Source organism: Oncorhynchus keta, chromosome 21 (genome assembly GCF_023373465.1).
Source record: "Oncorhynchus keta strain PuntledgeMale-10-30-2019 chromosome 21, Oket_V2, whole genome shotgun sequence".
NCBI classification, from domain to species: domain Eukaryota; kingdom Metazoa; phylum Chordata; class Actinopteri; order Salmoniformes; family Salmonidae; genus Oncorhynchus; species Oncorhynchus keta.
The window spans coordinates 27,073,218-27,089,510 of NC_068441.1; the positions used below are offsets into that span (position 1 = coordinate 27,073,218).

At 42.9% G+C, this 16,293-nt stretch overlaps 1 protein-coding gene across 4 annotated transcripts in view; it reads right to left on the bottom strand.

The window, feature by feature from the left end:
• Window positions 1-16,293, bottom strand: part of LOC118400343 (inositol 1,4,5-trisphosphate receptor type 1-like) — a 218,401-nt gene that overhangs the window by 176,945 nt on the left and 25,163 nt on the right. For all 4 annotated transcript variants that reach the window (XM_052473596.1, XM_052473595.1, XM_052473594.1 and 1 more), the window contains exons 4-16: window positions 16,074-16,189; window positions 15,193-15,279; window positions 14,508-14,666; window positions 10,376-10,474; window positions 9,545-9,628; window positions 9,181-9,327; window positions 8,865-8,960; window positions 8,689-8,733; window positions 5,725-5,879; window positions 1,427-1,526; window positions 979-1,139; window positions 630-771; window positions 234-392 (exon numbers count right to left, since the gene is read on the bottom strand). In XM_052473596.1, the coding sequence (XP_052329556.1) occupies window positions 234-392; window positions 630-771; window positions 979-1,139; window positions 1,427-1,526; window positions 5,725-5,879; window positions 8,689-8,733; window positions 8,865-8,960; window positions 9,181-9,327; window positions 9,545-9,628; window positions 10,376-10,474; window positions 14,508-14,666; window positions 15,193-15,279; window positions 16,074-16,189 (1,550 nt within the window). The remainder of the gene's footprint in view (window positions 1-233; window positions 393-629; window positions 772-978; window positions 1,140-1,426; window positions 1,527-5,724; window positions 5,880-8,688; window positions 8,734-8,864; window positions 8,961-9,180; window positions 9,328-9,544; window positions 9,629-10,375; window positions 10,475-14,507; window positions 14,667-15,192; window positions 15,280-16,073; window positions 16,190-16,293) is intronic.

Genomic DNA, 16,293 nt, shown 5'->3' on the forward strand with positions numbered 1-16,293 from the left:
CAAATGGTGAGGACTCCACCTAGACCTCCAATGAACTAAGGGGAACTTCAATCATATTCCTTAACCTTATCTAGTATCTTCAGATCAGCAAACATTGAAAGGGTTGGGGTTAGGTTAAGGGGCTAGGGATAAGGTTGGGGTAGTGGTTGTTTTGTGACCAGACCAGTCATGTGCCTTGTCTGGCTTTGGAAGGATCAGACCAGTAGGCCTTGACCGTTACCACGTTGCTGTACCTGGTTCTTGCGGTAGTCCTGTTGAGAGTGGCGTAACACGCGGTAACACAGGCGACAGATGTGTCTGAAGGGTGTGTGGCGCTGGTCGGCCAGCTCCTCCAATCGCAGCATGGGCCCATCCCCGCTGTCTGTGAATGGAGCCTGCAGTAACTTGAAGATCTGAACACAAAATTCCATAAGTTGGATGATGTTCCATCAGGTTAAGAAAATGTATTTGTTGAAAAAATGTTTGGTGAAGGATGACAAAGTTCGTTATATAGGTTAATAGTAGACAAAGGAGCTTGCTCCAAAATGTATCCACATTGAAAAGGAATCAAGTAACCGTCCTGAGCCTTTAATCACCCCTTTAGTCTGTGGAAGTTCTGGTTGTCCCTTATGAATGACATGGTACTCTACCTGTTTGAGGATGTTCTGTTCCCTCATGAGTTTCTGTCTCTCTCTGTTGGGCTTGTTGACCATGATCTCCAGAACATCCTGGCCATTGTTGGGGATGTCCACCACAAAGAACACCAGGTCCTCCAGAAGCTTGGTCACCGCCCTGGATGACACACAGGAACAGGAAGTCATACACAGGAAGAGGCACAACCATAAATATCCTGAGTACAGCTAATTTTATTTGAGATTTAGAATCCTTAATGTTGATACCAAGAGTTCCAAGGTTCCAAGTTCCACATTCTGGTAAGGGTTTGGTGCCAACATTGAAGAGGTAAAGAATGCAGAGAGCACCGAAATTACTGCTATGTACCTTCTCTCGTTCTGAGTGATGGTGCCCTTCTCCAGTTTGCCTGCGATGGAGGCCAAAACTTTACTGGCATCGTTGGCAAAGTCCAGGTCTCTGACTTCGGCGGGCGAAACAGGTACGATGGCAAAAGCCTCTTTGTCTTCTTTCAGTGCAGACGTGCCAATCTTAAAATAACAACAGTGACGCGTGAATTTGGATGGTCAAATGTAATTATTTCTCATAAGTAAACTCACAAATAGAATAGTATTCAATAGTGCACCTGATCATCAGATAAATTGTCTATCTAAACTATTCTAAGGGTATTATGATATTATTGAGTAACGTTTGGGTTGGACTGATTATCTGGGACAGACCAATCATAATGTACAGGAGTTAAAGATTGGGTTAGACAGACTATTGATAAGGTCTCACAAACTGACTAGTCTTAATGGCTGGCTGAGCGGTCACTCACGCGTAGCATGACAGGTTTCTCCTCCTCCTTGTCGATGGGGTGGTTGGTGCTGTGGACCCATGTGTTGGTGCATAGGTGTCTGAGCCTCACGTACGAGTTCCTGATCGCACGCACACGCGCACGCACACACGCACACACACACACACACACACACACACACACACACACACACACACACACACACACACACACACACACACACACACACACACACACACACACACACACACACACACACACACACACACACACACACACACACACACACACACACACACACACACACACACACACACACACACAGTATTGTGAATCCAGAATTAATAATAAAGTATTTATTGGGCAAGGCCCACACCAGAACACACCAAGCAGTGGAATTGAAGTGTGCCTCAGATTAAATACTGAAATACATCTCATCTGATGCATTCCAGTACAGGGAGGGAGATCATAATAATAGTGATTACTGTAATCCAAACACAACATCTTATAGTATCTCACATGTATAAAACTCAACCACACACTTGAGTAGGTACTTTAGCCTATATAGTAAGTAAGGAACAGGGCCAGGGCCTGCAGTAAGTCAGTCTAGAGTAGGGTTGCACATTCTGGGGAATATTTACAGGTGGAAATTAACAGGAATATATGGGAATTAACAGGAATATACGCAAATTAATATTAATACAATTTAAATGTAGATGTTCTTTTGCACTGGATATATTTATCATATCATATGGAGACAGAAACAAACTTTTTACATTATCATAAGTAGACATAATTGCAAATGATTAAATCCTTCCAATAGAAAAAAAAAGATTTAGTTACGAATATAACTTTAATTAAATGAGTTGACTCTTCACATGGGATGATTTCACTGAACAACAAAAGGGAATATTGAAAGATCCCCACTCATCCATCGTATCTCCCAAAAACCTTTTCAACATACTGTAACATGATAGTCCAGTAACGAAAACGTTGGTTGTCTTCCTCTCAGGCTTCCATGTCTTCTCCCTAGACCTCCAATGTCCACCTCTTGAACATCAGACTGAGTCCTCATCTTCACTGTCACTTTCCAACCCTCTTGAGGATGGCTTGTTGTCAGGCTCAAAAAGACTCACATTTACCCAGATGGCAACCAACCTTTCAACCCTTGTATCATTCAGCCTGTTGCATGCTTTGGTGTGTGTGTTCCCAAACAAAGACCAGTTGTGTTCTGAGACGGCTGATGTTGGTGGGATTTGGAGGAGGATGGAGGCAACAGGGGAAAGAGCCTCAGATCCACAAAGTCTATTCCACCAAGTGGCTAATGAGATATGTTGGCACGACTGTCATATTGCATCTCCATCCCAAAGCCCTTGCTTGGAAGTGTATTTCACCAGACTGCCAAGAACCTTGCCATCATCCAGGCCAAGATGGCAAGACACAGTAGTGACGACAACATAGGCCTTGTTGATCTCTGCACCAGACAGCATCTTGCCAGCATACTTGGGGTCCAACATGGGCTTCTGGCAGAAGTCTTCACGCTTTTTTATGTATTTCAGAACGGCAGTTTCATCTGCTTGGAGCAACAGTGAAGTGGGCAGAGCAGTACGGATTCCTTCTCTTACATCTGCAAGCAGAGTCTGAAAATCAGACAGGATGGCATCGTCTCCCTCAATCCATGCAATGGCTACTGCTATAGGTTTCAGGAGTTTCAGGCTGCTTACCACTCTCTCCCAAAATACTTCATCCAGGAGGATCCTCTTGATGGGGCTGTCGATATTGACAGACTGCGATATGGCCATTTCTTGGAGAGACTCCTTTCCCTCCAGGAGACTGTCAAACATGATGACAACACAACCCCATCGGGTGTTGCTGGGCAGCTTCAATGTGGTGCCCTTACTCTTCTCACTTTGCTTGGTTAGGTAGATTGCTGCTATAACTTGAGGACCCTTCACATACCTAACTATTTCCTTGGCTCTCTTGTAGCGCGCATCTATTGTTTTCAGTGCCATGATGCCCTTGAGGAGCATATTCAATGCATGAGCAGCACAGCCAATGGGTGTGATGTGAGGGTAGAACTCCTCCACTTGAGACCAAGCAACCTTCATGTTTGCAGCATTGTCTGTCACTAGTGCAAATATCTTCTGTGGTCCAAGGTCATTGATGACTGCCTTCAGCTCATCTGCAATGTAGAGACTGGTATGTCTGTTGTGAACATTTCTGAACATTTTCTGATCCTTTGCAACCCTAGTCTAGAGTCAGTCTAGTCTGTGGGAATTATCCTTTTGTCCTCCATCACAGTCAACAGATTATATCCTCCCACCCTCACAACCAGCATGCCAGTTACTGGAAGTCAAAGCTTCCCTACTGTACATTCAGCTAGGGAGAGAAAAATGACAGACCGACTCACACGTACACACTATTGCTCACACATGTCCTATGTCAATTTATACTGAAGCCAGCGTGACCATAACCTTGTCCACTTACCCTTTACACTGAAAGTAATAACAGGTGTCTTAACCTGTTGGTACTAGGGGGAAGTATTTTCATTTTTGGAAAAATAACGTACCCAAATTAAACGGGATATTTTGTCAGGACAAGATGCTAGAATATGCATATAATTGACAGCTTAGGATAGAAAACACTCTAAAGTTTCCAAAACTGTAAAAAATTGTCTGTGAGTATAACAGAACTGATGTTACAGGCGAAAGCCTGAGAAAAATCCAATCCGGAAGTAACTCATCTTTTGAAAGCCCTGCGTTCCGATGCGTCCCTATTGAGCTGTGAATGCCCTATCAACCAGATTACGCTTTCTACGTATTCCCCAAGGTGTCTACAGCATTGTGACGTAGTTTTACGTATTTATGTTGAAGAATACCCGTAGGCGGCTTCATTGCGCAAGTGGTCACCTGATGCTCCCAGAGAAATTCTCGCGTAAAATACAGGAGGTAGCCATTATTCCAATCGCTTCTACTGAGAAACCAATTGTCCCGGTTGATATATTATCGAATAGATATTTGAAAAACACCTTGAGGATTGATTATAAACAACGTTTGCCATGTTTCTGTCGAAATTATGGAGCTAATTTTAAATATTTTTCGGGGTTGTCGTGACTGCAATTTCCAGTTGATTTCTCAGCCAACCGTGAAGAACAAATGGAGCTATTTCGCCTACAAAAATAATATTTTGGGGGAAAATTAACTTTGGCTATCTACCCGGGAGTCTCGTGAGTGAAAACATCCGAAGTTCAAAGGTAAACGATTTAATTTGATTGCTTTTCTGATTTTCGTGACAAGGTTGCCTGCTGCTAGCAAGGCATAATGCTATGCTAGGCTATCAATAAACTTACACAAATGCTTGTCTAGATTTGGCTGTAAAGCACATTTTGAAAATCTGAGATGACAGGGTGATTAACAAAAGGTTAAGCTGTGTTCCAATATATTTCACTTGTGATTTTCATGAATAGGAAGATTTTCTAGGAAGATTTATGTCTGTTGCGTTATGCTAATTAGTGTCAGATGATGACAACGCTCCCGTTCACGGGATGGGGTGAAACTAGACTTAATAAGTGAAATTTCACTTGAATTCAACTAAATGTGGCTGATGACAAACAAATAACACACATATGTAATCTAAAGATTAGTATGTGTGTCTCTCCATTTCCAGTGGGAGGAACATGACCGGTTACATTTCATATTGCAACATGTTCTTTAGAATCTGATCTGCGTCAACAGTGGGATACCTACTGTAGTCACTATGTCTTCTGGGGGACTTTCCAGAGATACAGTCATCTTTACAGACATCCAGACTTTATAGCTACTCTATCTCAATAGACATCCACATATACCAGGGTGGGGTCAATTCCGATTTAAGTCAGACAATTCAGGAAGTGATTTAAATTTTAAATAAAAACTAATTGAAAAACTTTGGAAATAATAGTTTCTTCTTTGCAGTTTATTGAGAAGTCATTGAAAATACAAGCTTTTTATTTTTTCAATTATTGAATTGGAATTTTAGTCCACTTTCTGAATTGACTGACTTCAATTCAAATTGACCCCAACCCTTACATAGCCTGGTCACTCACCACTCTCCCTGCACATGACCAGTTCCATCACACAACAATACAGGATGACATCTAAAGATGCATTTTAAATTGACACATTCTCATGGATGTAGTAAAAAGTTACTTTCTAAAAAAATGGCTAATTCCTATAGAAGTATTATGAGTAATGGAGTCTTTTTGCACAATGCAGTGGCCCTATCTGGGTACCAGGGAGTCCCCCCCTCTCACAGTGGTAAGGTCCAGCTCAAAGTCCTACCTGGGTACTAGGGAGTCACCCCCTCTCAGAGTGGTTGGGTCCAGCTCAAAAATGGAGGAGATGTCATTGCCATCAGGGACAGACACCAGGGTGTACATGACCTTCTCCTGGGGGTTCCTGAGGCGGGCGCGGAGGTCCACCTGCTCAGAGTCCAGCTGGAGACACAACATGACAACAAAACAGTCTCATTAGATTACTACAGAGCCAACAAAACAGTCTCATCAGATCACCACAGAGACAACATGACAACAAAACAGTCTCATCAGATCATTGCACAACCACATGGACACAGGAGACCAGGATCAATGATTATAAAAAGGAAAATGATTGATAAAAACACACGGCAGTTTACTGTAAAATTCCTGGACAATGACCCAAAGAGCATATCGTGTGCATACTGAAGAAGACTCAATTCAAAAAGATCTCTTCTTTCACCACAATGAGAGCATCAATTTGATCAATAAAAAAATATAGGCTTAATTATATACTACACTAGACCTCATGACCTACTAATGGTATGAAGTTCTAAAGGCTAAATGAGATGTTTCCTCTGATATCACAGTGTATTGTAAAGTATCAATCACAGCGTTATTATACATAAATAGAATCAAATATGTATACATGTTAATATGTCAGTGTTTAGGGTAATTAGGTAGAGTAAGTACAGAGTTAACCTGTGTGGGATAGGGGGCAGCATTTTCACATTTGGATGAAAAGCGTGCCCAGAGTAAACTGCCTGCTACTCAGTCCCAGTTGCTAATATATGCATATTATTAGTAGATTTGGATAGAGAACACTCTGAAGTTTCTAAAACTGTTTGAATGATATCTGTGAGTATAACAGAACTCATATGGCAGGCAACCTCCTGAGAATAATCCAACCAGGAAGTGGCGAATCTGAGGTTTGTAGTTTTTCAAAGCTTGGCCTATCGAAAACAGTGTCTATGGGGTCAAATTGCACTTCCTAAGGCTTCCACTAGATGTCAACAGTCTAGCAACTTGTTTGAGGCTTCTACTGTAAAGGAGGGGCTCATAAGGCCTCTGAGTCAGTGGTCTGGCAGAGTGCCACAAACTCGTGACTCTCGTTCACTTGAGAGGTCGTTCCATTGCTTTTCTACAGACAAAGGAATTCTGTGGTTGGAACATTATTGAAGATTTGTGTTAAAATCATCATAAAGATTGATGCTATACATCGTTTGACATGTTTCTACGGACTGTAACGGAACTTTAGGACTTTTCGTCTGGACATAGTGCTCGCGTCTCATGAAGATGGATTACTGGGCTGAACGTGCTAACAACAAGCAGGAATTTGGACATAAATGATGAACTTTATCGAACAAATCAAACATTTATTGTTTGAACTGAGATTCCTGGGAGTGCATTCTGATGAAGATCATCAAAGGTAAGTGAATATTTATAATGCTATTTCTGACTTCTGTTGACTCCAAAACATGGCGGATATTTCTTTGTCTGGTTTGGTCTCTGAGCGCCGTACTCAGATTATTGCATGGTTTGCTTTTTCCGTAAAGTTTTTTCAAAATCTGACACAGCGGTTGCATTAAGGAGAAGTCTCTTTAATTCTGTGGATAACACTTGTATCTTTTATCAATGAGTATTTCTGTAAATTCATGGGGCTCTCTGCAAAATCACTGGATATTTTGGAAGCAAAACATTATCGAACGTAACGCGCCAATGTAAACTGAGATTGTTATATAAATATGTACTTAATCGAACAAAACATACATTTATTGTGTAACATGATGTCCTATGAGTGTCATCTGATGAAGATCATCAAAGGATAGTGATTAATTGAATCTATATTTCTGCTTTTTGTGACTCTTTTGCTGGAAAAATGGCTGTGTGTGTTTTTGTGACTTGGCTCTGACCTAGCAATCATATGTTGTGCTTTTGCTGTAAAGCCTTTTTGAAATCAGTCACGATGGGGAGATTAACAAGAAGTTTATCTTTCATTTGGTGTATTGCACTTGTTAACATGTGAAAGTTACATATTAAAAATAAAAAAAAAGAATTTCGCGTGCTTCCTTTTCAGCGGAATGTTGTCGAGGGGTGCTGCTAGCGGAACCCCTAGCCATAAGACGTTTTAAACTGCAGCTGTCTTTATAGTTTGGGTCTTCTGCTGTGTTCACATGGTCACTATAGTGAATGATTGTTTAATACTGTATAACCCTTTTCACTCTATGGTGCTGACCAGCAACTACAATATGGTGGATGCATAACCAGAACAGCCAGCTCATTACAACTTGGCTCGGTTTGACTTAATGTGAAAAGGGAACATGTTCATTCTCAGAGTCCTGCTCTATTAGTTATTCAACCATGTGTTGACTAATGAGAGTAGTATGTGTCAGTGCTATAGAAGTCAGGGTCTTGTAGAGTGAATTGTGTGACTATGAGATCCATTCCTAGTAATAGACTGCAACCAGCTAGCTAAAGGCAGACCATGACACATTAGTACCATCACACTTCTCTATGCCGACACTGCCATCTAATGGTGGCATTGGGAAAGTGCTCTTTACTGTGACAGGTTCAAGCTGAGATAAACAAGTAAGAAGAGCTACAATAATCACTGTCCTGGGACACACTAGTGGGATGTGACTGATTAATTTCACATTATGTCAACAGACTGGGTTGTGATTGGTTCATTCAATGGTTCACAGGAAAACTCTACGGCAGGTAGCCTAGTGGTTAGAGCGTCGGACCAGTAACCAAAAGGTTACTAGATCGAATCCCTAAACTGACAACGTAACAGTCTGTTGTTCTGTCCCTGAACAAAGCAGTTAACCCACTGTTTCTAGGCAGTCATTAAGTCATTAACTGACTTGCCTGGTTAAATTAAATAAAACAAATATATTACAAATCTGGGAACGACTGGTTCAGATGACCCACAGTATTCATCATTCCTCTACATGGTAGGCCATTGCTACCAGAACTGGAGAAGGTGACTCACTGAGGAGCGGAACTCCAGGTGCTCTTCCTCATAGTCAGGGTTCATCTGGAAAACACACAACAGTACACATACAATGAACATGCTAGGGCTCTCTTCACAATCAGAGGTCTCAATGTGACTTCCTGGCAACAATATATATTTTTTGTGTGCGTGTGATAAAAGCAGTGTTTACTGACCTCTGCAGCCAGGTAGTGTCCAGTGGCCAGGTGTTTGAACCTAAACAGACTGTTCCAATAGCCAGCTCCACCTCGACATGGATCATGCTGCACCACCTGGCAAGAGGAGAAACACAGCGATCAGTCACATGTCATATCTTACCCTTAAGTTGTGTACATGCACATATTAGCAACTTGTAAGCCCATATACACATCAAACTAAAACTGAACTTTTAGTCAGAATAAATGTGCAGTTATGAGGGAGAAGTAAAATTGCCATGATCTGAGGGGCTTTCTCCGCTTCTACAATTTCTATTTCTATGCACTTCCTCCTCACCTCCACCTCCCATAAGGCTTTGCTGCTAGTTGCAGAAGTAGCAGACTGGCGTCCAGTGGTGCGCAGGAAGACATATTGTTTTTTCCGGTGGTCGTCACAGGTGAGGAACTTCTCCTGCTCTGCATGGAACAGGCGCACCACGTCACCCTGCCAACAAACAGACAGGAAGGTTGTTACCACAGAGACTGCTAGGGGAAGTGTCACTGCCTTGGGATATATTTTTAAGCTACCTATAACATTTAACAGCGTTGTCTCTTCAACTGGGATACCGGGTTCGTCGACCCATTATTTTCTGATTCATACTCAAGGCAATGTGAACTATGAAAATCAGGCCTGATTGGTTGAAATTTGTGATAAAACCAACCCCTTTTAGAATGATCTCCTGATTGTCACCCCATTTCATGAACAGCACGATCTTCCAGCTGGTGTTACAGTTGACCGAGTTCACCTGAAACACCAAGCATACAAAAATAGTTACCAGTTTAATCCCTTAATAGCAACACATGCAACAATCATCACTGAGGGAATTTGATTATCTGGTCCGATTACCCCGGTGGATGGAGTTTGCACAGGGTGAAAAGTGATTGCATTAGTTTTGGAACCGGGCTGCCTCCCAGCGTGCGCCAGGTGCCCAGTTTAAAGCCCCGGAGAAGTCGGCTCAAAACAAAAGTGACATAGCCTAGGCGAGATTAAGCATGTGGAGTAATGAATAGGATTCTTAGTTTTCACATGCAAAAGTCTTTGCTCTGCCTTCCCAATGAAAACTAGTCTGAAAATGCAAACATCTATTTTATGGAAAGAGCTGTACGTTTCTGGACGATGCACCATGCTGTCGACAACATGACCGAGTGGCACAGATTACTGTTCCATTTGAGAAGGGCACTACTCCCTCCCCTTTGCCAGTTCACATCACAAGCCATAGGCTGGTGCACCGCGGCTCAGGTTAATAGAACTGTCTTCACTGGTATCCTATAACTATAAAGAGGCACACCATTCTCACAGAATGAGCTGCAGACTAGAGCTAAATGCAAATCCTAGACATAATTGATGCAAATGTGAAGGACCATGGCACAATGCTGTAATGTTTGAAATGATAGGAGGGGGCCAGTAACACTACACACTCCTATAAATACTGTACATACAGTATTTGTATAAACCCATAGGAGAGGACTTGGAGACAGCGTGAGGGTCTAACCTCGTTACATCCTGGGTTGTCCACTAGTTGATGGGTGCTGGCATGAAGGGGCTGGCCAGCATTCACAGGGTTCAGGACCACCTTGTCCCCTATCACCACCTAGAATGAAAACACACATTACAATTTAGTATGCATGCATTACACATGTGCACGTCAGCTGCTAGGGGCTATGAAACATGAACAAAACTCATTTGCATGTGTCTGTCTGCAGTCAAAAACAGGACAGTATGTGATGCTCTGAATCTCAAACTCAAATCACTCATCCAGAGGGCCTATTACCTAGACGTAGTACTAGAACAACAGTCATGGCTCCATCTTAGGTCACTCTGTCCTGGGGCTCCTACTCACCTCAAGATCTTGGCAGGGAGAGCCAGGAGATTTAGGATCATTCAAACAGCTCTGGAGACTTATCCTTAAAGGCGGGGCTGAACTTCATGATTTCAATTCTCCTTATTAGGAAATGCGACAGAACGAGATTTGGGTCTTGGAGACTTGCTTTGATGTGGGTGTCACGTGTGTGTGTGTGTGTGAGTGAAAGTGGGAAGCATTTGTACTTTATCTGTCAAAACTGTACACAGTCACTCCCCCTTTAGATAACTTGAAAAAGTCTAACCAGGTCTAGCCAAATTGTTTTGCCAATTATATTCAGCTGTCGGGTGTGCGACAGTGGCAAAATTGGTTTGACTTTGGATAGCCCGTAAGTGGAGCTAGTTAGGAACCTTCAACAATTACAGAATGTAAATGGGACAAAATGTTGATATTGCACATGTTTTACTTGTCTCATTAAATTATTTCAATATTTGTACATGAATTTCTATCATTTACAGTTGTTAAGGTTTTTAAGTCATTGAAATTCAGAGCTATTGACATTTTAAAATATTGTCCCATATACTGTACATTGTGTAATTCACTGATGGTCCCATGGACATCAGGATCAGGTCGTCTGAAGCTGCACGCCGAATTGATGATAACACCTTTTTTGTTGTTGACTGATACCAATGACACATGCTGTTTTCTACCAGAGAAGTTGTTTATTGGCTTCAGTTGCTCTTTAAAGTACAAGGCTCCAGCATGGTGCCACTTATAAGCCCAGTCAGTCCAGAGCTAGAGCTGATCTGGCCCTCAAAGAGGATTAGAGTGGAAAGCCGGCACAAAACACCTGACCTGGGCCTGACCCCTTCTCCTGTCCCAGACTAAACACCTGACCTGGGCCTGACCCCTTCTCCTGTCCCAGACTAAACACCTGACCTGGGCCTGACCCCTTCTCCTGTCCCAGACTAAACACCTGACCTGGGCCTGACCCCTTCTCCTGTCCCAGACTAAACACCTGACCTGGGCCTGACCCCTTCTCCTGTCCCAGACTAAACACCTGACCTGGGCCTGACCCCTCCTCTTGTCCCAGCCTAAACACTGACTCGGCCTGACCCCTTCTCCTGTCCCAGCCTAAACACCTGACCTGGGCCTGACCCCTTCTCCTGTCCCAGCCTAAACACCTGACCTGGGCCTGACCCCTCCTCTTGTACCAGCCTAAACACTGACTCGGCCTGACCCCTTCTCCTGTCCCAGCCTAAACACTGACTCGGCCTGACCCCTTCTCCTGTCCCAGCCTAAACACTGACTCGGCCTGACCCCTTCTCCTGTCCCAGCCTAAACACCTGACCTGGGCCTGACCCCTTCTCCTGTCCCAGCCTAAACACCTGACCTGAGCCTGACCCCTCCTCCTGTCCCAGCCTAAACACTGACTCGGCCTGACCCCTTCTCCTGTCCCAGCCTAAACACCTGACCTGGGCCTGACCCCTTCTCCTGTCCCAGCCTAAACAACTGACCTGAGCCTGACCCCTCCTCCTGTCCCAGCCTAAACACTGACTCGGCCTGACCCCTTCTCCTGTCCCAGCCTAAACACCTGACCTGGGCCTGACCCCTTCTCCTGTCCCAGCCTAAACAACTGACCTGAGCCTGACCCCTCCTCCTGTCCCAGCCTAAACACTGACTCGGCCTGACCCCTTCTCCTGTCCCAGCCTAAACACTGACTCTGCCTGACCCCTTCTCCTGTCCCAGCCTAAACACTGACTCGGCCTGAGGTGATACAGCCATTTGTGTTGTTGTGGCTGTAGAATGACTCCTGGCCTCTGCTGCTTTAATCCACAAAGAGACTACTATGCTGCACACATGACTAGCACAACTGACAAGAAGACACCTGATTGATTGACGTGCGAGCTGCCTGCTACTTAAAGTTGATGTTGGAAGTTTACATACACCTTAGCCAAATACATTTAAACTCAGTTTTTCACAATTCCTGACATTTAATCCCAGTAAAAAAAATCCATGTTTTAGGTCAGTTAGGATCACCGCTTTATTTTAAGAATGTGAAAATGTCAGAATAGTAGAGATAATTATTTATTTCAGCTTGTATTTCTTTCATCACATTCCCAGTGGGCCAGAAGTTTACATACACTCAATTAGTATTTGGTAGCATTGCCTTAAAATTGTTTAACTTCGGTGAAAAGTTTCAAGTAGCCTTCCACAAGCTTCCCACAATAAGTTGGGTGAATTTTGGCCCATTCTTCCTGACAGAGCTGGTATAACTGAGTCAGGTTTGCCTCCTTGCATGCACACACTTTTTCAGTTCTGCCCACATAGGATTGGGGGTCAGAGCTTGTAATGGCCTCTCCAATACCTTGACCTTGTTGTCCTTAAGCCATTTTGCCACAACTTTGGAAGTATGCTTGGGGTCATTGTCCATTTGGAAGACCCATTTGTGACCAATCTTTAACTTCCTGACTGATGTCTTGAGATGTTGCTTCAATATATCCAAGTAATTTTCCATCCTCATGATGCCATGCCAAACATAACGATGGTCATTATGGCCAAACAGTTCTCTTTTTGTTTCATCAGACCAGAGAACATTTTCCCAAAAAGTACGATCTTTGTCCCCATGTGCAGTGGCAAACTGTAGTCCAGCTTTTTTATGGCGGTTTTGGAGCAGTGGCTTCTTCCTTGCTGAGCGGCCGTTCAGGTTATGTCGATATAGGACTTGTTTAACTGTGGATATAGATACTTTTGTACCGGTTCCCTCCAGCATCTTCACACGGTCCTTTGCTGTTGTTCTGGGATTAATTTGCATTTTTCGCACCAAAGTAACGCGTCTCCTTTCTGAGCGGTATGACGGCTGCGTGGCCCCATGGTGTTTATACTTGCGTACTATTTTTTGGTACAGATGAATGTGGTACCTTCCGGCATTTGGAAATTGCTCTCAAGGATAAACCAGACTTGTGGAGGTCTACAATTTTTTTCTGAGTTTTGGCATATGTTTTACTTATTTTTTGAAAGTCTAGGAAGGTATATCTGTGACCATATTGCCTTACACATTTGATTCACTCAGTCTGACAGATTGTTCATGTTTCCAGAAGCTATAATTCAGGCGATCCTATTCAGTATTTGTGATCATTGCCATAGGTGTAACTCACACTTGTCCCCTGTGAAGCACAGCTGGTAGAAGGGATGGATGTATAAAACCATAAAGACAGAACTCACACTTTCTCCTATGTAGAACCATATTTAACTCGCACTAATGCCTATGGAGCACAGCTTGTAGAACCATGATATAGATACAGTGGAAATCACAAGGTCTCCAGCACATGCGGTAAAGAAGTCAATCGAACTCGACCAAAACAATGGAAATGCCATGGAGGAAAGATCCTGAATCTCCTCATTGCCCCCCAACACTAAATCCGAGTATAATGCTTGTATTGATGTCAACCCCAATACATGTTCATGTCATCATCACCAATAATCTGCATTCCAGTTCAAAATGACTGACTACCTCCACCGATTTCTGTACGCTAGCTATTCTATCAGCTTATAAGAACGGGACTTAGCAGTCACTTCTAAACCTGAAAAGGGGAAACTTCTAAATGTTATGCAGCAAAACCCGAAATAAATCCAAAAAGGACTTCATTAACTACATTTTGGGCCTGTTACATCAATCATTTGACGAATATCCTATTTGTTAGATCAGATTTGTTGAATGTTCCCCAATCCGGTATCCTCCTTCTATCCCCACTTCTGCGTTCCATTAACTTCTTTACAGCATCTATGCTGAAGCTTGGAGAACCATATAGCTAGAACTCACACTGTCTCCTATGGAGCGCAACTTGTAGAAGGGTTGAATGTAGAACCAGGAGCCTTCGTTCCCGGCCGTGTCCAGCATCACTCTCATGGCGTTCTTCTCCAGCAGCGCAGGCAGACGCTTGTTCACTGTCAGGTACTTGTTACTCTTCAGATGGAGGAGCTGGGGGAATACAGCAAACATATTGGGGATGGAATGTTGCGATACAATATTATAAGATACGATACAATAACCCAGCAGTCTGTCATTGTGTGATACAAACATACTGACAAGTTTTGCTTGTGCACAACATCTTCTTCATAGGGTTTATTTCTACGTTGTATGAGCTTTCTCTGAACTTATGGGTATGCAGTACGTTTTAGTCTCAGACTATAACTGACAGGTTTTGACGGAGGAAAGAAAATGCTCTATTCCGAAGCTAGAAAAACACCATCTAGATCCTCCCACATCACTGTTCTATTTATAAACAAACAGAAACCACATGGATGCCTCCGGGGTTCTCCAAGTTTGGAACCAGCAAAATATCTTGCAAGGGAAGCCTCGTAAACTGTGTCACGCTAAAACCCAATAGAAATATGTGGGGTATGAGATTCATTATGGCGTAGATTGGCTTCATTGACATGACTTTTAGCTGTGGATACAAGCCAATCACTGTTCTTCCAGACAATGAATATGTATACACACACACCTGAATGACGTTCCCATACTGAATCACCGTTCCGAGCAACTTTTTATTTTCTGAATCGTTTTGCTTCTTTTCCAAATCTGCTGCATGCTACACAAGTGATGAAAAAAGGAGTTAGAGACCATTACTATTGATAGTAGTAACATTGCTACTGCTTTTGCACAAATGTATCCACATGGTCTTGAGTAAGGAGGACTCATTTCAATGACAGAAATCTAAAGAATGTAGCGATGGCAAGTGCAGTTAACAGCAACACTCCTGCAAGCTTCAACTGAAGGGCTAGAATCTAAAACTCTGGCCTCACATCACCATGGTAACACAGGAGAGATCTGAATCTATAATTTTATGACTCCATAGTCAGATACCAAGTGGTATTGTATCAGAACAGGGAGGGAGGGAGAAAGAGCTGAGAGAGAGAGAGAAGAAAGGTGGGACGGTGGTAGTAATGAAACTACAGCTTCAGAAATGTCTATAAAAGGACCTGAACATTACCTCTACCTCAGCAAATATATAATCCACCTAAGAACACCATCACACCAGTGTGGGGACAGAAAACCTAAACCCTTTAAGAGAGCTCCTCAAACCATACATGTTGTTAAAGGGAATTGCAGGATGTAGTATTTCACACTTGAATGAGAGATTACCACAGTCAAGGAAAATAACATAAGTGCTTTACTAATGTAGTTGTATTGGATTTTAGAAGTAGTGCTAGTTTAGATTAGTTTAGTTATCTAAGAGGGCTCATCTACTGTATCTCTTCAGATGTGGTTGAGCTCATACCTCTAATGACATTTGAAGTCATTATACCACTGATTAATTGATATAATAAATCATATAATACAGTAATATCATGGTAAGACAGTTGAGATGGGTGAGTGACTCACGTGTAGTTTGTTGAGGAGGACCGTGTCTGTGGTGCTGTTTCCTCCGGGCTTCGCTGCCTTCCAGAACTGTTTCTGAGCAGAGTACCGGTTCATAGGACACAACCTGAACAGACAATCTGGACAGAGAGACACTAAGATGATGAATAACAGTTTCAGAGGTGAAGGATGGTTAAGATTGAGTTGTTGTCAATGCAGCTACAGTTGAAGTCAGAAGTGTATA